This window comes from Macrobrachium rosenbergii, chromosome 2 (assembly GCF_040412425.1).
Source record: "Macrobrachium rosenbergii isolate ZJJX-2024 chromosome 2, ASM4041242v1, whole genome shotgun sequence".
Classification (NCBI taxonomy): domain Eukaryota; kingdom Metazoa; phylum Arthropoda; class Malacostraca; order Decapoda; family Palaemonidae; genus Macrobrachium; species Macrobrachium rosenbergii.
In genome coordinates, this window is record NC_089742.1 from 74,021,070 (window position 1) to 74,043,576 (window position 22,507).

Consider the following 22,507-nt stretch of genomic DNA (forward strand, 5'->3'; position numbering starts at 1 on the left):
TCACCAAAATTCTAAATATTGTGCTAGAGACTTTCCGTTTGTTGCAAAATGAAGGTAAATGATTGATTGTTACTCGAATGTAATAATTATGGCTTACGGATGCGTTTTTCTATCATTTCGGTCGAGTCAAAGTTGACCGAATGTTAAAATTCACTTTGGATGCTGGGTCCTTCTCCAGCATCCCAGTCTAAAACTTGCCTCACACGCTCACTTCCGACAGGCAGTATGCGCCTTTCACGGTCCTGACGCCTTTGTGACATCTCTGCAAACGTTCTGTTGCAGCACGAATACGCTAACACTCGCAAAAGTTCAACAAAACACGTCTGCGTCAAAATATCGCTCTCGCAAGGTGCTGATCTGATGCTCTGTGATGCGAGATGGGAGAAATTCGCGCATGCGCGTCTGGGTGACGCTCAGAAACAAAACAACAGCTGGACGTGAACTCCCAGCATCCGCTGAGGCGCGGGATTTGAAATCTTCCGCAAACTAGGCCTACAATTATTTTTCCGCGAATATTTAAAAAAAGCATTTTCAGTCGACGTTTGCAACCTCCACTCGGCATTCGACAGACAATTTTGGACGACGTTTAAAACGTCCAACAGGCGTTTAAGGGTTAACGTGATTTATATGAAAATATATCAAATCTGATAAAAGCTACAACCATGAGTTATTTTCTGTAGTATTCTACATGAAATTGCGCACATTTTCATATATAAAACTTTATGTAACGACTAATATAAAACGGTGCAAAAATTACGACAAAGTGACGAAAGAATTTCTGGCGCTGACGTAAAAAAAGTTTTTTTCAAAAATTCACCATAAATCAAAATATTGTGCTAGAGACTTCCAATTTGTTGCAAAATGAAGGTAAATGATTGAATATTACTAGAATGTAAGAGTTTTAGCTTACAATTGCATTTTTTTACCATTTCGGTCGAGTCAAAGTTGACCAAAGGTTGAAATTTTGGCACTTATCGTGATTTAGATGAAAATATTTCCAAACTGATAAAAGCTACAACCATGGGTTGTTTTCTGTTGTATTTTACATGAAATTGCGCACATTTTCATATATAAAACTTTATGTAACGGCTAATATGAAACGGTGCAAAAATTACGACAAAATAACGAAAGAATTTCTGAAATTTTCGGCCGAGTTACTGCGCGCGGATGTAAGCAATAAGTTTTTTCAAAAATTCACCATAAATCGAAATATTGTGCTAGAGACTTCCAATTTGTTGCAAAATGAAGGTAAATGATTGAATATTACTAGAATGTAAGAGTTTTAGCTTACAATTGCGTTTTTCAACCATTTCGGTCGAGTCAAAGTTGACCGAAGGTTGAAATTTTTTGTAGTCAACGTACGGTATGTCCACTCGGCACCCAACAGACAATTTTAGTCGACGTACGATACGTCCAGCCTGCGTTTAAGGGTTAATACATGTCATCTAATGCTTTTGCATATTCTTGTACAACTGCCTTTTTTACATGTTTCTTATGTATTGTGTATCTCTCCGTATCCTCTAGCTGTCCATACTTTTCCCAGATCTTTTTGGAACATTTTTTTGGTTTTGACCACCTCTTTCACTTCATCCGACCACCAAGTTTCCTTAACATCTTTAGGTTTTTTTGCAGATGTTTTTCCCAACATCTCTCCACCCTCATGTAGGTTGAATAACAAGTAGAAATAATGAGATTTGAGAACATTTTTCACTTCCCCCCCAAGAAATTGTACCAAAACAAAAAACTATTTGCAATAGTCTTAATTTTTTATCCATAGCACACCCAGGTAAATTGCCTAGTTTTAGCAGTGAAAAAAGTTGTAATTACAGAAAGGAAAATGTGGAAAAATGAATGCTAAAGCAGCGTCACATTTCTCCTAAGAAAAGTGTCAGTCACCCATGCGATCTGCACAAAAAAGTTTATACCTTTCCTGTTCAAAGACATGTAGCTCTTGACAGTTTCTGAGATAGGTTGCTCAATTTCATTTCATTTTGCAGCTGAATGATGATTGCTCCAGACAGTGCCATAAAAAAAAACCAAAATTACTTCATGTAGGTGAAATAATGAGTAGAGTTTATGAGAGAAAATTCAGCTTTTTTTTTTTTTCCTCCCAAATTATGAGATACAAGAAAATTCTGCTCTTTTCCCCAAAAAATATTTGTGATAAAGTCGTTGTTACAGTAATCCACAGTATACCCAGATAAATGACCTAGTTGAGAATTTCAATAGTGAGGTACATTTAGTGCATATTGGAGCTGCTTTTCAGTGAATTTGGTTGCTCTCTGCCGGAAAAGGGGACCAGTGATCATTTGTGAATGTTAAAAGATGTCTGTTAAAATACAAATTATGAAAAAGTGACAAACGAGACCCGTCGATGGTCCAAGTCATAACTGTTAATATTAGGAAACAGAAACCTACCATCACAAACCACTCTATCTAAAAGAGATAAATCCCTAGCAGAAGCAGACATCTACACCAGAGAACAGTATTCTATGAAAAAAACACAAATGACCTAAAACTTTCATGCAGCATTTGCTGAAACTTTCATTAGATGTTTTTCAAAAGTAAAATGCGAGTCAAAAGTTACACCTAGAGAATAGTTAAAGTTTCAGACTCAATCAGGCAAGTCCCATCCACCTGAAGGGGAGGGTGGGATAGAAAACCTGTTCGCTCTCTCCTAATCAGTAGTCTTCGTTTTACTGGACTTCAGCCTCATACTCCACCGACTAACATTCTCTGAGCCGGTCTATGTCCTGATTGAGGCAGAGGGCAGCTTCATTTCTCATAAGTGGAGACTAGACTACATCCACAAGAGTTGCATTGTCAGCATACTGAACAATCTTGTATTCCAGGCCAGCAACCATATCGCATGTGTACACCAAAAATAACAGTGGACCAAGAACCACTACCATGTGGAACTCTAGACTAGACACAGTAGGTCTTGGTTCACTAAAGATCCCATCAACAGGAATTTGTTGTTCTTGTTATGACAATAGAAAAAAATTGCTGGGTGTCTTATACTTTTCTTTGTGTCGTGCATTGATAAATGGAAGTGTGAATGTGAGTTTTGGTAAAATTCTTTTGCAATATGTTTACTGAATCTGTTTTGTAAGAAATAGAACATATAGTGCAAATTCAAATTAAGATTTATTGTGAAAATTTAGTGGTTGTGGGAGGCAGCTCTCAAAAAGATTGGAAATGGTAGTGTCAGGTAGGCAGTAGAACATTATTATTAGGAAAAAGCTTATCCATGTAACCCTTGGGTAGGTCAGTATTGTTAGGTAGAATAATGCAAGCCAACTTATGTCCTAGTTTTTGTAATTTATTGTTGTATCCTTTATTATGACTATAATGTAAATTGCAAATCAAGTATTTTCTTATTTTGGTTGCTGTTAACGTGGCAATTTTACCGTCGTAAATGTCTTATTTCATTACTTCATATGAAGATTATTTATTTCAGTGATCTTCCATTTACAGATTCAGAAGGTTGTTCTAGCTTTAGGGGATTACATGAATGTCTCATGCCATGCTTGCATTGGAGGCACAAATCTCCGCGAAGACATGCGACGTATTGAGATGGGTGTCCAGATTATCGTTGGTACTCCTGGCCGTGTATACGACATGATTAACCGTAGAGTCCTGAGTAAGTACATATCTTGGTCATTATCTTATGATCATTATCATGTGTTTGTCAGTTTTTCTGTTAATGGGGTTGGATATGAAATAAGTTTGTTTTTCTCCACTGCTTTAATTCCTATTATCTAAACAGATTTGCTTTTTCTCAAGGATTTACTGACATTGCGTAGTTTTCACAGCAGCTGTCTCGTGGTTGTCAGATTAGATTTTTAAAAACATACTGCCTCTGAAATTTTTAATTGTCAGTTACTGTAGTAGGATTGTTTTAGTTCTTCAGAGTCGTGTATTAAGAATGTTTCCATTCCCGGATTTTTATTATGTTCGTATAAATTTGTGAAATTTTTTTATCACTTCAGCATTAAATCCATAGTAAGATTGTGGTGCCCTTTATTTAAAAAAGAAACCCATATCCAAGGAATACTCTTCCAGTTAGTCAAACTGCTGGCCATTTGGCAGTTGAATGCCTTCTATGGTCCAATTTGGAACAATAACAAGTGAACAATTTTTTCAATTGTCTAATTTTCAACCAATGTTTATTGAAGGTTTAGGAAGAAAATCACTCATAGGTTATGCAAGTTCTCTTCATTTATTTGTTTTTGCCTATTGTAAGATTATTATGGTGGTGTAGTTTATTAAATGAGCTCTTAGTAATTTATCAAGGAAAAGTTAAGGCAAACTCAGTGAGACTTGAAAAGTCTAGACAGTCTGGTTAAACACATGTAAAAACGTAACAGAATGGAAGAAAAGTTTAACATGTAAATTTGGGATGCAGCCAACTCTCCATATTGGAGGTGGGGTGAGGATGTTCAGTGTGAAAGAGGAAGAGGTAGAAGCAGTTGAGAAAAATCATTTGTTTAGTCTATGTGAACCAATAACAGTTGAAGGAATCAGAAAATCTGAGATGACACTGTATGAAAATTTCATAAGTGAGAAATAGATTAATAGGATATTGTAAAGAACTTATTACTAAGGTAAATTTTCTTTATTTTTCAAATTTCTAGACCCCAAAAACATCAAGATGTTTGTACTAGATGAAGCTGATGAGATGTTGTCTCGAGGTTTCAAGGATCAAATCTATGATGTTTTTAGATTCTTACCTAATGATGTTCAAGTAGTGCTGTTGTCAGCTACCATGCCTGCTGATGTTATGGATGTTACCACCAAGTTCATGCGAGATCCCATTACCATCTTGGTAAAGAAGGAAGAACTCACTCTGGAAGGTAGGTTTTGATGTTATTGTTAGTCCCTTTTTTGTGGGTGTAGAATCTGTATCACATGCCTGTTGGTAGATAATGTTTATTTAGTATGCCGAATTGCCTAAACTCAAGGTACATATATAATGCTACATAGAAGGCTATCATAATTTTTGTAACTTGTTTGTAAAGGAAAATTAAAGAAAACTGTAGGAATGTAGTTTTGAGTGGATAGTAAATAAAGACATCTGCTATCTTTCAAGTTGGTTGAAGGTAGACTCAGTGTGTGTATACACCTACATTTTTCAGTACTTTGTCTTATTACTTACTAAATTTTTTATAAGGTGGTGATGAGTGAAAGTTGCACTTTAGGATGTTTATCTCTGTAATATAGTATTTGAAAATAGAAAAAACAAAGAAGTATCAACATTTAAAAAAGCAAAGAATAGAAGTATCAACATTTAAAAAGAAAAAGAATTAATTATGTTCTGTCGAGTAATTGACATGTCAGTTTGCTGCAGTTTAATTTTTGTATACATAGTTGATTTATTTGTTATGCATACTTCACTAATTAACCTATTATGCATAGTGAGGTCAATGTAGTACTGTAAAAGTTGAGGTTAGATTAAAATATGTTTCACAAACAAATGTTGTAATTTGGTTTACTTAGACTCCAGCAAATGTTACAAGCAGTCCTACCTATATATGCAAGTACACTATATCGAGCAGTCAGTAGAAGTGGTTTCATTAATACATTATGTGGAATGAATCTTACCTACTGTTAAAGTTAGCTTATCCTTTTGCCATTGTGCAAATGGCATTCAAAGTAAAATAACTTGGCTAACCCCCCAGGACTGGTTCTGTAATCACCTGTTTCCCACCAGGTGGCATTGGAATGTTTATGTTCTTGTCAGAATTCTTCATGCTGTGTCCTTGTGCAGATGTGAGAGTTGGCATTAGTAATAATTTTGTCTATTTCTGGGTGATTTCTCCTGTATGGCATTGTGCTTGTTTTCTGTTTTTGGCGTAGTCATCTACAGCAAGGAGAAGTAAAAGCATTAGGCTGTATAGGAACGAGTTAATATAAACTGAGTGTTTCAGTAGTGCATGATGGCCATGTGTGTGTAAGCCTAGCTGTTAAGGTATGTGTGGTTTACTTCTGGTGAAGAAAATAAGGAGTGATCTTATGGGAGGATGAGTAATTTTGTGAGGTATCGGAAGATGCAAGAGGCCAACAGGTTACGTGGACAGTTTGTTAGGGCAGGCTGTAAGCCTATTCAGTCTTTATTTGTTTTTTTTTTTTTTTTTAATTTTTTTTTACTTCATTGTTGCTTCTCCTTTTCCATTGTCTGGTAGGATAATTCCTCTGTCACTCCTGCTCTGCCTTCTTATGCTCCCTGTGTGGTTCAGGAGAAAAATAGTAGGTATTTGAGAAATGTTATTTTATTGGTTAGAAATTTGACCATATATATTAGGGTGAAGATTGTGGACCGCCCCCCCATTTATTGACCTTTTTCGGTATGCCCTGCAAGAGAGAAAGTGTCGGGGCGTTGGTGTCTGTCTGTAGCCCTCCCTCTGGACTGCCTAACATCTGTTGATTTACTCTGTGGACAGGGTATCATGGTGTGTCTTGGGGCCAAGGTCTGTGCCCTTCGCTACTTCTGAAAATCATCATCTGGCTCAAATTTGACGTATTCTCAGGAGGATTTATTTGGCAGTTTAGCACGTGTGTGTACTGGCTCAGGTATTGTTCTTTTTTGGTGAGAACTGGTGTGAACTGGTGGTTATCTAGGGGTTATAGACATATTACATTTAATTCAGTTAATTGAGCTGTGCTTCAGTTCTATGGGTAATCATTTACTCGTGTAGTCCCCTGTTTTGGGTGTTAACCTTCCCCCTCTTACTCAGTTTCCATTCTATTGCCTCATATTTGTCACCTTTTGACTATTTATCTAGAATTAAGCTAGCCTTATGATAGAATGGGCCTCATGCTTCTCATCAATTGCCTCTTAAAGTGTTGTGCAGATGGCTCTGGCTGTTGTCTGTATTGCATGGTGGTTTCATGTGGGAACCCTCTGCCTTCTCTCAGCTGTCGGATACTTACCACCGGCATTCTGTGATGCCATTGCAAGCATTCCCTGCTGTATCTCCTTTTCTGATGTTTATTTCCTTTCGGCTTCATCCGTAGATTTGCCATTTTCTGCTGTCTCGGATCTACCGTTAGGCTGTGTTTGTGGAGTGAGTGCTTAGGAACCAACCAATCAAGGCAGTGTGCTTGCTTAAAACAACAACCAAGGCAATCTCGGAAGCATAACACTTAAGGCTGATTCTCAGAATGCCACTGTGTTGGTTTCCAGTTTTATGAAGCTACTTAAAGCTGTGTTAAGACTGACTCGTTCAGCCTCAGTTCAACCTGCAAGTTTTAAGTTGATCTTGGTGTGCTTCGGCTGTTACTGAATTTCAGAAAAACAAAATCCTAATGCTAGGCCTATGGTTATGTGTGACTGGGATCGCCCTATCCTCATCCATTGTGTAGTTCACAGCTGCGTTAGCTTTGTTGGCTTGGGTGTACATGCCCCTACATATGTATATAGTTGTTGTCTAGCTGTTTCTCTCTGATATATCCTAATGTTGGTTACGTCTTAAATGCCTTGCAAGATACGGTTTTCCTGTGTTCTGTTTTTTTTTACTTGTCACTTTGTGCTGGACAAGAAAGGGGCATTTTAAGTTCTTGCACCAAGGTACTTTGGCCTAAATGTGAGGCAGAAGTACTTTTGAATTCTATATTTCATTCTTAGCACAACAGCTCGATTACTGTGAGAATGTATATATACAGTATATATTATATGTAATTGTGAATGTGTATGTGCATACATGTGTATGTATGTACATATGTAGATACATATATGAGAAATATTGATGATGACAATAGTAATATTAATTTTACTCATGAAGGGGTGGCATTTCTTTATGAAGCGTCAGAGTATTAACCTCACCTTGATGGCCCTATTTCTGATGCTAAGGGAGGAATGTTTAATTCCTTTTACAGATGTCGGCTTTAAAGTAACAAACATTTGTGTACATAATTATCTTATACGAGTAGTCCAGCTCAACAACTAGTAGCTGTTTTTTGAAACATTCCGTCATTGTCTCAACTCTCAAGTGTTTAATGCTATTGTTTAAGATACTTCTAGGGTATTCCACCTACAAAAATTTTCTTCTCGAAAGTTCTGCGTGGAATGTCCCAAACTGCTCTTGAGTTAAGCTTCAGTAGTGATCAAGGCTTACATTCTGATAGGAAGTATTGCAAATGTAACCATAACTGATGTTTTGAACTCTTTAAGATTAAGTAGGCTGCAATAATCTCAGATGCCTGTGTACAGGGTTTTTGAAGTCTAGCAAAGCTTCAACAACAACCTTGTGTAGTGATGGGTAGTACCTTTTGTTATTTTTCCACCCTTCTTGACTTCCTGATATTCTTCTCTCCCTACTGTCTGAAAACATTCTGAGTTTGAGAGGGGAAGATCAGGTAGTTGTTATGCAACAAGGCCATCAAACCATTTTACCAATGTGATTTTCTTGTTCCCTAGACCTCAGGGATGGGGTTGGAGGCCAGTATTGGGCATCCCAATCTCAAGTTTATTCATTTTACTCCTTTTTCGATGGAGGACTGGCAGCCATTCAGAAGGGCAAATGGATGTCTGTCAACATTTAGGACATCTTTTTTTCAAGTCTCAGTACAACCTCAGTCGAAGAAGTATCTCTGCCTATTCTTCCAAGGGAAGATCTTCCAATTCTAAACTCTTGTGTTGTGGTCTGAGTATGGCACTAAAAATATTCACCTGTGTGTTGGCATCCTTAGCAAGATGGAGTCACCTACTTGGTATTAGAGTTCTGTATTGTACAACTAGTTCTCACCAATTCATTTCAGGTGATCTTGAGGGTGTAAGATTATCTAAGTCTAGCCTCAGGACAGGGCATTATGCAAGCAGAACGCCTTGCCAGAGACAAGGTGATTGTAGTCTTTCCTCAACAGTTCAATTCTTACGTAAGGCGGTGAAGAGAGAGAAACTTAGATCTGTTAAGGTTAGTATAGAAAATCTTTCTCCTTTGGACAGAGTCCAGGAACATCATTCCTTTACCTCATTTTGTCCCACGGAGAAACAATATTATGGAAAATGAGGTCAGCAGGAAAGGGCAAGGTTTTCTTTTAGAATGGTCTCTTCCACAGGTTTGCTAGAAGTTTCAGAACCTTTGGGGAGACCCAAACGTCAGTCTGTTTGCAACTGCCAAAAACACAACACTCCCAGTTCACTGCCCTCCATGTCAGGATCCTCAGGCATGGGTAGTTGATGATTTTCTTTGAGTGGTTGAATCTGGAACTTTATGTTTTTCATCTGTTTGCTTTTTTAGGAAATGCTCAAGTTGTGAGCTTCACAGAATAAAGGATGATTTTGATAGCTCCTTGATTGCCTCAAAGGGAATGGTTTCCTGGACTTCCTTTTCTGGCAGTAGATTTTCATCACCTTCTGCCATTCAGGAAAGATATTTTCAGTCTTATTAGAGAAGATCACATCAAACCTCTACATGCTTCATCTGATTGTCAATCATCCATTATGAGCTAGAGGCTTTTCTAGAGTGGCTAGAAGTGATCCTTTAGTATAGAACATCCTCCACTGTTAAACTATCAATAACAGTGGTCAGTTTATTGATCTTGGAGCTTGTCCAGAGGGATATCCAGCACCCATTCCATTATAGATATCCTGATAAAGTTCTTCGGTATCAGGTATGTAAAGCAGTTTTCAATCCCAGCGACCAAAGGTTGTTGCTTAATGTTATCTTAAGTTCCGAGTATTGCTCACAATTTAAATTTGAAGAGGTTTTCAATCTTTTGAGCTGGAAATTTCAAATCTTCCTACCGGGTTTTACGATGAAATTTGAAAGTTATCCTTAAGGATTTAATATGATCTCAGTTTGAGCCTTTTCTTTCAGCTCTTGCGATGGTAAAGTGTATTAGTGAGCTTCTAGCCCTTTCCTGTATGTATGTTCTAGTGGAAACCTCACTCACTTCTTTCATTGCTTAGAGAAGAGATGTAGAAGTGAAAGCCCTTCCCAGATTTATGAGTGCTTAATTTAAATGTTTTGGTATGCAATGAAGAACTGGTTTTTTATGTCCAGTTAGAACTCTATAAGGGTATACTTGGACAGACTTAAACCCTTAAGAGGAGGAGTTACAAATTTATACCATGTAGTTAGGAGGCCAAATACTTTGTGTCCAAGAATGCTGATAAAGTAAATGCACACAAAAAGTTGATTGCTGAACATTTACTGTTTTTGAAAGTAAAGCCTCATGGTGTCCATGCCATGAGCATGCCTTTGATTTCCTTTTTAAAACCTTTCCTTGAGAAGATTGTCAATGCAGCTCAGTGGAGATGTAAATGTTTTTGTCTCATTTTTTTTTTTAGACGTTCAAATTTAGATATGTTTAAAGCCCTTGTCCTACCATTGTGGCAGGAACACTTTCTCCTGAGCCAAATATGAGAGTAATCTTGTTTCCTCTGTTATCATTAGTTGTTGTTAGGCAATCCCACTGTTCAAGTTTGGGAGCATGAAGGTACTCAAATGGTGTATAGGAGCATGCCTTCATATGTGAAGGTAGTAGTTGTCATTAGTTTTGGGTTGTCAGTTATGGGATTTCAACTCGGGCACAGTCTGGCAACAATACCTACCAGTAATGATCACACAACAGGCAAGAATATTTAGAAGCTTTTTCCCTGCATTAAAAAGCTTTTAGTTTGGTCGCTGAATGTTGTTTGGCTGCACTAACCCACCATCCTCATTAATTGTGGTTGTCAGCTAACTTGGACAGTCAATAAGATTCATTCCAGATAATAATAATTTTTGTGATGAAATTGTTTGGGTACTTTCATACGTTGACGTCTTTGAAAGAAACTAACCATACACAATGAAAGGTAATAAAACTGGAGTCAAAGTAAATTTCCAAGCATAGGGATTGTCCACATTTTATCTTTTCATCCTTTCTTGTTTAGTAGATATTATTTTTAGAGTTGTGTATGCATGGTTAATAAAGCCAGTCAGTCAGTGTCATTGAATTTTATAAAATCTGTTGGTCTTATCAACATTTTCCTTTTAATTTTTTTTTCAGGTATTAAGCAGTTCTATGTTAATGTTGAGAAGGAAGATTGGAAATTGGAAACCCTTTGTGATCTGTATGAAACTCTTACAATTACTCAAGCAGTAATTTTCTGTAATACACGGAGGAAAGTAGATTGGTTGACAGACAAAATGCATCAACGAGACTTCACAGTTTCTGCAATGGTAAGTAAGACTAGAAATTGGCCATTAAAAGGCATAAGGAGCCATGGCTTTGTTTGGGGCCAATCCTACAGTGGTTATTTACAGTTTCTTAATTGAAATTTATTCTAAAAAGTGTTGAATTGTATTGGGTAATAATGGAAAATGGGATGCCCCCATTGTTAAGATGAACATATAGGTTGTAAACTGTCATCTTGTGAGATATTACAGGTAGTTAATCACTATCTGGCTCCATTATATAGTGGGCACAAATTTTAGCTTGTGGAATCTTAAATTTCTTAAATTGTCGCACTAACTTGCAGCTAACTGTATGGTCATACTACGTGCAGTACAGTAAAACATTTATGGCATTTTTAAAAACACAAGTAAACCACTTATTTATTATGAACTGTTCACTTTTAGTTTTAGCCCTAGCTCCAGTTAATAAAGGAAATGCTTCTCTTGTAAAGCTCAAATGCTGTATGTTGCCTATAAAAGGTGAGGTTGAACTTTGAAAACTCAACAGCAGTGTTTTTGTGAGAGAAATTTTTGATATTGACAACAATGGGTTGTCATCTGTTTATGGCATAAAGAAAAAGTAAAAAAATCAGTTCATCTACTAACAATAATTCAAAGAAATAAATGTAAAAAGAAAACAGTGAAGGATGGAAGCAGATCTGAACTAGATCAAGCTCTGGTTCATTGTATAAATCAATTCTAAATACATAGTAGTAAACAGCAAAATCAGGAGACATAGAACAATTGACATAAACTTTTAGCAGTCACTTGATAAGATGCACCGAAAATAAAAAAAACCTTTTACAAGCATTTTCTCTGATTTAGCTAATTTAGAGAAATGCATGTATGCATGGTTGCATTCATACATGTTCTGAATGTGAATGATAAACTGTGTGATCTGCTGATATCAAATTGTACCTAAAATCAGTAAAGAAACACAAATGTATTTGAATTGATAAAAAGCATTTTCTGTACAGCTGCTGACAAAGAAAATGATAGTGCCAGCAATAGAGAAAGTGGAACTCACATGATATGTGGGATATATAAACATTATTTCATTTTTTCATTGTTACTTTATTGGCAATTCAATGTTTATTCTGTGATCTGATGAAATCACTAGCCTGGCACCCTACTGGTCCCAGCAATGCAAGATTAGTGATCAACTACCTGTAACTCTGATCTAGTTTGAAATTATGATTAGTTTCATATTCCCTCCCCCCCCACTCCTGCTGTGTTCTTAAGAGGCTCATTTACAATGATGTAAAATGTACTACTATTAGTAGTTTTGCTCCAATTTGAAATACTAATTAGTTGGATGTAGCACTCATGCAATGCACTATAGTCATTACTAAAGGGTGTTCACAGCATCTCTTGGCCCCTAGCTGCACTCACATTTTAGCCATTTGCTTTAACATATCTATTTCTGTTTCCTTCCTTCAACCTTGCCTCCAGCCTTTCTTAACTATTATTTATAGTGCAGCTTTGGGACGTTATCCCAGTTTCACCTGTGGATTGTTCAGCATCTGATTTATGTTCTTGATCTATGGTTTGCTGGCCAACCATTCCAACTCCCTTCTTCACAGTCTTGAGCACTGATTGGCAGGAAGTGCCCCCAGTGCTTGGTTATATAGTATAAATTTCATGATTCTCTCAAATAGCCTGTGTAGTCAGCCACATCCATCCCTTAGCTACTGATTCCAGGATAAACCCCTACACAGGAGGCATATCAGCAGCATGTCCAACCCTCCCCCCTTCCCCACCATATATATAAACAGTAGTACCTCAATCTTACACGGTTTGAGTTGCATGAATTCATAGACACAAAACTTTTCATAGAAGCCTAACTAATTGTCATAAGCGATTTTTTCACAGATAACGCAACATCTGTGAATCCTTGAGAAACCCCGCATAATTGTTTGTTTTTACGTAATTTATAAGTTTTCAAGCTTTTGTGTTTAAATTAAATAACATTAAATAATAAAAATAATAATTATCTCTTACTGGGATGAGAGAATTTTTTGGTTACATGTATGTATATGTTTTTGTATGATAAATTATTTACCTAATAATAACTACTAATTTTGAAATAATAATAATAATAATGAAACTGTAATTACAAAATTTTTACATTTCTACAGTAAATTATGTGGTGTTTTAAACAAATATCATTTCCCAATCTTTTGTGAAACTCTGTCTCCATAATAATTGATAAATAATTTATCTTAATCATTGCCCAGGACATATCTCTCTCTCTCTCTCTCTCTCTCTCTCTCTCTCTCTCTCTCTCTCTCTCTCTCTCTCTCTCTCTCTCTCTCTCTCTCTCTCTCTCTCTCTCTCCAAAATATTTCCATTAATCTAAATAATTTCTCTCGTTATTTTCTCTAGTTCTTTTGATAAATAATTTAAGGACAACCTCTCTCTCTCTCTCTCTCTCTCTCTCTCTCTCTCTCTCTCTCTCTCTCTCTCTCTCTCTCTCTCTCTCTCTCTCTCTCTTTTTAATAGTTAATAAATAATTTCACTCTCTTTAGTAAGGACAACCCTTATCTCTCGTTTGTAGTTAGCGCTCACACATTTTTACAATTTATTACATCTGTACATCGTTACTTGTACAGTAGATAGTTTAAATTGATATACTTTTACCTGTACCATCTATGAACTGTGAAGAAATGCTGTAATGTGGCAAATGCTTTCTAAAACAGAGACAAAGTAACTATGAGTTGTATTAATCCAAATAAAAAACAGTGTTCATGAAAAAGCATTTCAGAACAAAGAGAAAGAGACATAGAACAAGGAAGTTCTTAAAAACGAGGTTGAGAAGACTTCTAAAAATTGATCAGTGGGAAGGGGAGAGATAGAAATTCTCTTCCAACTCTATTTTTATGTCAATCATTTATTTAATTTTTTAAGGGTAGTGTATTAAGCTAACTTTTAAATGAAATTACAGTAACTTTAATTTCATTTAAAAGTTTGCTTAATACTTTGGGAGCATGATCAGGGTCATATTTAGTTTTTAAACTCTAAAAATAAGCAATTATTAGCATTTTTAGAGACCTTGCCAAACTTAAGCGAAAATTCGCTTTGTGTGAGGGCTTCTGGAATCTAACTTTGCGTAAGTTTGGGTATGACTATAATTTTCTCAGTGAGTGAAAAGCATATATTTGAAATTGTGTGGAGACAGTAGGAAGCTGAAAGTTAATGTTGCGTATTGTTATTACAGCATGGTGATATGGACCAAAAGGAACGTGATGTTATCATGCGAGAATTCCGATCAGGATCCTCTCGTGTACTCATCACCACAGACTTGCTTGCTCGTGGTATTGATGTACAGCAAGTTTCACTGGTTATTAATTATGATCTCCCTACAAACAGAGAAAACTACATCCATAGGTAAGAGCTAATACTTCAGAAATAGTGACTCGGTGTATATATAGCAATAATGCCTTTACAGATATGTTTTAAAGGTAACATCATGTAGTGTTGTATTCTAAATAGTTTACCTAGACCACCGAGTCAGAATCTTGGTCTGGCCTGGAATTTCTGTTGAGTAAAATAAAATTTCTCGTATAGTTAGTAGTGTTTGCAACTTAATATCTGGATAAATTGAAAGTGATCTTTTTATAGTTTTAGTATTATGTCATTATTTTCAGTCCTGTAGTTGTAAGGAGACAGTTAACTAAACATATGATTAACTCTGGCATTCATTCATTAGTGGTTGGCCATGAACACTGGCTGTGATGTACTGATGTCCAAAATCTTGAAATGTATGTTGTACAGATATGTATGGCTCATGATGCAAGCCATCCAGTGTAGTAATAAAAACATGCAGATAAAGAGATATTACTTATATTTTGAATATTGTATAACTTGCAGACTTGTATGAGTGAGACTGCATCTTTCACTTTTCTATATTATAAAAAGTAGAAGTCTATAGTATAAAAAGTAGAAGCTGCCAAACCCCCTAGCTTTTAAATCAGAGAAATTTTCTTTAAGAAAAATTGTGCAAGTGCAATTTAGTGAAAGGGATACCACTCAAAAGTCCCCAATATGCTAAATTCCATCTTTGTGTAGAATATTTCAGCACATTTATTTTTAATATTGCAGTTTCTTCTTTCAAAAATAATTAACAATTCTGGAGTTCACCCTCTGAAGTATGCACATACTTCAGAATGGTAATGTCCCACTTTGACACAAAAGGTCAATTGTTTTCAGTTAAAAGCTTTTATTGTTCCTGCAAGAAAACAAACCTGAGCCTCTTATGTATGAGTATCCTCCAGCGTAAGCGGGAACGGGTTGGTAAACCCCAACTTGCTGGCCATCGTGGAGGATTTTCTTTGTCCACTGTCATGTAAGGGTGTCTTGATGTGCATTTGTCAGTTCCCAACTTGAAATAGTTTCATTTTGGTTAGTTTGAGTTGTCTGTGGAATTGGATGTTCCTAAGAAGAGTAAACAGTAGATGAGTGGAACATGAACAAGTGTATGAGCTTCATGTCCTCCATGTCTCTAGATCCCACTAATACTGCTTCTCTTGTAGGAGTAGGACCAGCTATCTGATCTTTCCTTTGAGAAATGTGTTAGTAAAGTCTCCTTTGCAGTGGAACAACAGAAGGTTTCTGAACAAGGAGAAGAATACTAAAATCTGTTTGCCAGTGTTGCTGGAAGGAAATAGTCCCCTTTCACACTACTGGTGCAACCTCTCCTTGCTCTTTCTGTGTGCATACAGGTTTTGTTCCTGTGTTTGTGGGGTTTTGGGAAGGGGTGGGGGCCATTGAGGGTTGGGGTTAACAAGCAATAAGGTGAAAGACCAACCCACAAACTTGTCTAGTGGCAAATCAGGTGTTCATACTGGGCTCTTTCCCAGCTGAGACCCTGTGTGTGCTTCACCACCGTTTACCCCTACTGTGCAGGTTGCTCAAGGGATGATAACTCCATTGAGTATGAGTGGAATATGTGGCCTTCTCTTGGTATTCTGGGGAACCCACCTTAGTTGTGTTTCTGACCCACTAGCTTTGGCTAAGTCCCCTTCTATGTGGCAGAATTTGCTCACCTACATTTGGGATGTATGTTATAGGGAAAGTTGACTAGGAGGTTCCTGAGTATGCTCAATGCCTTGAGTCTTCCTGTGACTTCTTGGGCAGGAGGACTGCCCCATACTCTTACATCTGTTTCTCTATCAAGGTATTTGTGTTAGAGTCAGCACTTATCTTCTCATTGAGCATGTGCACTGTCTCTTGATCATACACTTGCAAACAGCTGGTTCACGCGTGAGGGACCACACTGTACAATACACATGGTTATTGTAATCATCTTTGTACTTGTGTTAGTGTAGCATCTTGACCAGATCATGGAATTCCAGAGGTGCACATTAGTGCTCATACTTCATCTTTTGTTGCCTCTACTTGTTTGGCTTTTCCCAATCATTCTTATGGGAGGAATGACTACAATTTCAAACCTCATTACATTCTTGGGTTATCCCGTTTTGTGGTTTGTTGATTTGATGGGACCAGAGGGTCCTGTTCCATCAGAACCCAGGCAGGCAAGAGTTGGAACAACCCTGGAGAGATCATCAGTCATATTTGTGAGCACTGAGATCTGATGGAGGTGACCCCCCAGCTCCCCATCTGAACCCAGTCTCCACGATTGATCTAATCCTTGAGTATGCTTTTGAAATGAGACACTTATCTAGATTGCTGGTCACAGCACGCTCATGGTGTTTTAGAACAGGTTAACAGTCTGCTCTCAGGTTCAGAGGGTTCTTTGCTGTCCAGCAGATTGGGCAAGCGCCTTTTCCCTGCTTGACATGCCAGTGGAAATTCTTTGTCTGAGGGAGAATTGCCTTGGCCTCTCCCAGCTCGAGAAGAACCCTAAAAGAGTTCAGAGGTCTGGTTAAACAAATCATTTATAACTAACTAACTCCTTCCAGGCACCACCATAGCTCAGCCTATGGTGGAACACTATTGGTGTCATCTTGAGACAATCTGAGTGTGTGTCATTATAGAACAGTCTAATTTTGGGAACCTCCATACTTTTCTAAAAAGGTAAGGTAGAGGCAGTAGTTGAGAAGTGAATCACTGATAGCCTTGACTCTGATCCATCATGAGGTCTCCATCAAAACTTCTTAGGGATCAGTGCAACTGCGCTCCCGTGCCTTGTGTCAGGAGGGTATTGTGACAAGGAATAGTGTCTTCCAGAAAGGGCAAGGAGCTCTCTCAGCTCATTAGTGTCAAACCACCCACCCTCCCCACCCCTGTTCATGGCAAGGAAGAGAGGTGAGAGGAAGATGAGGGAAGGGGGTTGATGTTGAGATTTGGAGTCTCTCTGTGGCTGGCATGGTTTAATCTTAAGGGACGAGCTAATATATCTTGCAAATCCCCAGACTGGGAGGACTTTAAGGTTGGCCAATTTAAGAAAAAACACATCAATGGAAAGCGGAAGATATGCAAATGCACATGGTTTAAGAAAAAAAAAATTTGAAAAAATTTTTCCTACCTTCCATGGGAAGTTGAAAGTGACTATTTACAACCCTGTAAGGGACCTCTTTTTACCAAAAACTTGTAAATTTTACCAAGTTATACATGTTTTTTCTAATTTTATTTTATTTTGTAAAGTTATAATTGCAGCTCACAATGTCATAACAGATAAGAACTAAAATCAGTAACAAATTCTGAGTATATTTGTTATAAAATATTTATGTAAATTTACTATGGGGAGATGCAGTAAATATTTTGGAGGTATATATGTTTTTTCTAATATTTCTCTGCATTTTTCTTTGCAAAATTACAATTAAAACTGACATCATATCATATAAAAGATAAGAACTAAAACCAACAGCAATCCCTGGGTATACTTGAGCAAATAAATAAAAAGATGTCATGGGAGAGAGAGGAGCAAGACATCTCCCCAGTAAGTCAAGAACAGTACTGATCTCCCTGAGATACCCATTTACTGAGCTGAACTGTGTCTAAATTTATTAATACTCTATGAGGATTCTCGTCCATCACCCAAAACCTGTTATAGATACTTACATGAGGATTCCCGTCCATTAAGGGTTAAGGGATACCTGTCATGTTATTGGGCAATTGGACAGTTTTGGGTAGTCCTTCAGGATAGCTACGGTGATGTGGATGTTGGAGACAAATGCTTTATAAGTTGTAGGTGATCCATTCTAGGATTCAAAAGTTTCCTCCTCTGGGTGAAGGCAACCAGAAGGTGGAGACAGTCTTAAGTCTTATGAATAAGTGTATACTTCAGACTTGAATCAAGGTGGAAATAGCACGGTCCATGTTGGATTTCATCGGAGTAAGCATCCAGTACTCTCAGAAAGTACCTGTGTCTGCAACTTGATGGTTTACCATTTCATTGTGCCTGTGATTGGTTACAGCTCCTTAGATATTCACAAGGGTGTTCACCTTGATATCAGCTTGACCCATTTGCAGGGTGCATATGTGCTTGTTGCATTATCTGATAACTGGCTGGTTTTGGCATCCTCAGAGGCTAATTTGCTCCAGAACTGAGATCACTTACTTGGTTTACCATGATTTGAAGGTAAAGTCTAGACATGCTTTTAGACATAGCAGCAGTGAGTCTCATTTGGACCCTTGTGTCGGCAGACTCAGCAGAAACAACCAATTCGGGATTGGAAGGTAAGCCTTGGTGCCTTGTCACATCAGGAAAAGTTATGGGTGCCTCCACCTGCATTTGTTTCAAGGGGAAATGTGACTTTGGTCAGTCTCATACAATCCTCCTCCCAATGGTGTTTCTATTCACAGATGCATCAAAACGAGGGTTGGGTCACATGCCAGAACTCATGTCAGTTTCATGTGTATGTAGATGGCATGAATCTAGGTGTGTATCATTATGGACTTGCCATTAGTGTTGCTAGCTCTGCTAGTATTCCAGTCACTCTCTTCACCTGTCAGTTGGCATGGCAGATGCGCAAGCAGGTGGTTCGCCATGCTGTTGAGTTGTCAGCCAGGTACATTCTGCCCAAGGGGAAATGTGGTGAATGGTCAGCTGTCAGGGCCAAGTAATAGAGACAGATTGGTATTTATTCTTTTGAGTGGCGGCAGAAAGGCTGTTGTAGGGACAGATTGGTCTTTATACCCTTGAGTGGCTGAAAGGCTGTTTGAGCTTGGGGAACACCGATGATCAATCTGTTTGCCCTCTGGCTAAAATGGTAGCTCTGTGTTTGGCTCATCTGTGCCAGATTCTTGGGCAGCTGCAGACCACCTTTACTTTTTTTGTACACAAGGGAAATTGCCTTTACCTTTTTGTACACAAGGGAGATTGCCTAGAAGTCCTTGAATACCTTCTTGGGATCTGTGGTGGCTGGTCAGCCAGTTGTTTAGTTATCAAAGCTTCATGTGGACAGAAGAGCATCTTGCCTTAGCTACATGAGGGCATAAGACGGGGTCTTGGTTAGTAGAGCAACTGGCTTCTCTTCCTTCTTTCCTCCCTCTGTGAGGCAGTAGATCAGTTAAAGTTTAAACTGGATTGGCCGTAAATACAGGTAGTCTACGCAAACATCCAGTCTTAGAGCATTGGCTGATACGCTGATCTCTCTCCACTCTCCCCTTGAATAATGGGGCTAGGGATGGGTAATTAATCCATTATCTGAACCTGTCAATTTTATTGGCCAGATGTTAGCGGTCATAAGACTTATGTCGCCCCTTGTAGAAGTCACATTTTTCTGAGGTTTTCCTATAAAAACTTGATTTCACAGACTTCCCACTCAGACTTTGGTGCTTATCATTGTCGTCCCTTGCTAGCCCAAATAAGAGTTTGCAGAGTTAACACTCCCTTGTTTATTTTTGGGACGAATGTCATTTCTAGATGGAGGTTGGACTTACAGTTGTTTAGGATTGGAGTGAAGATTTTATTTAAAAATTAAAATGCTGTGGTTTGTATTCATTTAAGTACAAATAAAATTTTGAGTGATTTAATTGTTTTTTTAGGTAAACAAATTAAAACTTTTTATCAAATCCTACCTCAACCAGTCTGCTTAGTTAAATATGTTATTACCAAGTTTCAATTGTCAGCTCCAGCATGTGCTCAAGGATACTTCTACATAAAAGGCTCTGGTTTCTCGTAAATTTATATATGCAGAAAGATACTCTTTGATAGTTTATTTTTTTAGTGCTGCTAAAACCTTGCTGTTAATACTTGTGTGAATTATTTATGCTGAAAGATAGTCTTAACATGAAAGTCATAGTCTTAACATGAAAGTCTTTGGTGTCTGTACATAGGAAAAACAAAATACTTTAGCTTAGATTATTATATACTGCATTGGTGATGCTTGACAGTGAAAATAAAGCATCATAGGAGAATAATACTGATGAAATTATCTTTGCAGGATTGGACGTGGTGGACGTTTCGGTCGAAAAGGTGTAGCTATCAATTTTGTTACTGCTGAAGACACTAGAATTCTTCAGGATATTGAAGAGCACTACCGTACCTCTATTGAAGAAATGCCCATGAATGTGGCTGACTTAATTTAATCTAGGTGAGATTTTAGCAAACAGTGTTTTCAGATTGTTTGCTCCTCCGCAATTCCGTTAGAAGACGACTTTGCCTGTTGTGTGCGCTGCCTGCAGAAATTGAGTGCTGGCATCGTGATCAGAGCTTGGATTGCTGATCTTACATTGAACAGTATCTGAGCTCCTCAGCTGTGTCTCCTGGAATTTCCAAATCTGTTCTGAATATTAAGCTTGTGGTTCCGGGTGGACACTTAACCTGATTGTTGTTATAATACTGTATCAGGTTTCCATGATTTCCAGCAGTAGTTAGACTAGTTCTAAGGCTGTTAGAAGGGGCTTTTTGCCCTTTTATTTTTAATTTGTGGTTAAGATTTTCATACAGTGTGAAGGTAGTGAAATTAGAGGGTCTTGGCAGATCCGCCTTTAGGAAGAGGCGGCAACCTGTCCACCCCTCTGCCATCCTTCTAGCTTCCTTCTCTGCTTTTTCAATACCTTATCTCTTGTATGATTTTGTCATTCCTGATGATATCAGTCTTGTCTACAGTCCATTTCTTCCTGAGTAATTTTTCTGTCTTAATGATGAGGCATAATTTTTCTTTGAATGACAGTAGTCAAGAATTCAGTAAAGAAATATGTTTTTTCAATGTAGTCATTGTGTTTAGAATAACATTTATTTGTCTAAGAAAGAATATATTAGGCCAATTTCATGGTTATTATATTCCAAAAAGACGTAGACGGAAACATTTGTTTAAATTTAAGTGATATTGGTGTATTTATTAATAAAATCTAAACACTAGTGGCTTCTCTTTCATTGGCTCATCACATTTATAATGGACAATAGAAAGTTGGCGTATTTGCAGCCTTGTTAAACCTAAAGCACGTTTTTTGTATTTCCAGGTAATGATAGCTGTGAGTGCTGGTAAATAAAGCAACAAGTCACTAATTTTGTGTAATTATGAAATACCTTTTAAGTTATTCCAATAGTGTGAGCATTGTTGTATGATATAATGGGTGTGTATTTAAGACAAATCGTACACTTGTAATTACTTTGTTACACTTGTAATTACCTTAGAAAATGGACCTTTAGTTCTTAACCTCTTGCTGTTTGCAGTGCTAGGTATTTATCTGTGTATCCAGGTACACTGCAACATGTGTATCATATCTTTGAAAGATTTTACTAGAGCTGAGGAACATAAATGTGAAACCTTTATGTTTTTTGCGACATTTTACACTGAATGTTGTATGTATAGTTGCAGTTGCAGTCTTCAATTTTTGTTGAAGATCCTAGGAGAAACAACTCTGATATCACTTAGGCTGCAGACTACCGACTTTACAGTATCCTTTAAGTTATACAATACTATAAAAAGTTATTTGTCAGCTGAATTGCTGGCAACTCTAAAACTTAGAGTAATGCTTTTAGTGAGATTTTCTTGCTGGGAAAAGTTCTTAATCTAAATTGACTACAATGTCTGTCCTTACTCAAAATTACTTACTTGTTGACTTCATAATTGTGCGTGAAGTCGCATCGAAGACAGTGCCAAGACCTGGGAAGTATGGAAGGCAAAAGAGTCTAGTTATGTTGCTGTCAACTGTTGCTTTGCTAAATAAACAAAGGTAGATTATTCAAGGTGTTCAGGAGAAACTTTTCAGGTAAGTGTGGACTGGCCTTTACCAGGTTTCTTTTTTATGTAGTGTGCATCCACTTCTTATACCAATTTATATTTGTGAGTTCCCTTTGGTTGCCTTTCTATCAGAGTGAGCCACTTAATGCCACTAAATGTTTTACAGTATACTATATCCCTCTGCAGTTGTGTGACATGGCATCAAAACAGTTTCCTTATAAATAAAGTGATTTTTGTTTTCCCAACGTT

At 37.5% G+C, this 22,507-nt stretch overlaps 1 protein-coding gene across 1 annotated transcript in view; it reads left to right on the forward strand.

The window, feature by feature from the left end:
• The window catches only part of LOC136848622 (eukaryotic initiation factor 4A-I-like), a 37,278-nt gene extending 15,699 nt beyond the window's left edge, over positions 1-21,579 (forward strand). The window contains exons 4-9 of the mRNA XM_067121018.1: positions 3,478-3,643; positions 4,638-4,856; positions 10,996-11,168; positions 14,380-14,549; positions 20,513-20,662; positions 21,534-21,579. Of these exons, the coding sequence (XP_066977119.1) occupies positions 3,478-3,643; positions 4,638-4,856; positions 10,996-11,168; positions 14,380-14,549; positions 20,513-20,657 (873 nt within the window). The 3' untranslated portion in view covers positions 20,658-20,662; positions 21,534-21,579. The remainder of the gene's footprint in view (positions 1-3,477; positions 3,644-4,637; positions 4,857-10,995; positions 11,169-14,379; positions 14,550-20,512; positions 20,663-21,533) is intronic.
• Positions 21,580-22,507: the final 928 nt, after the last annotated feature.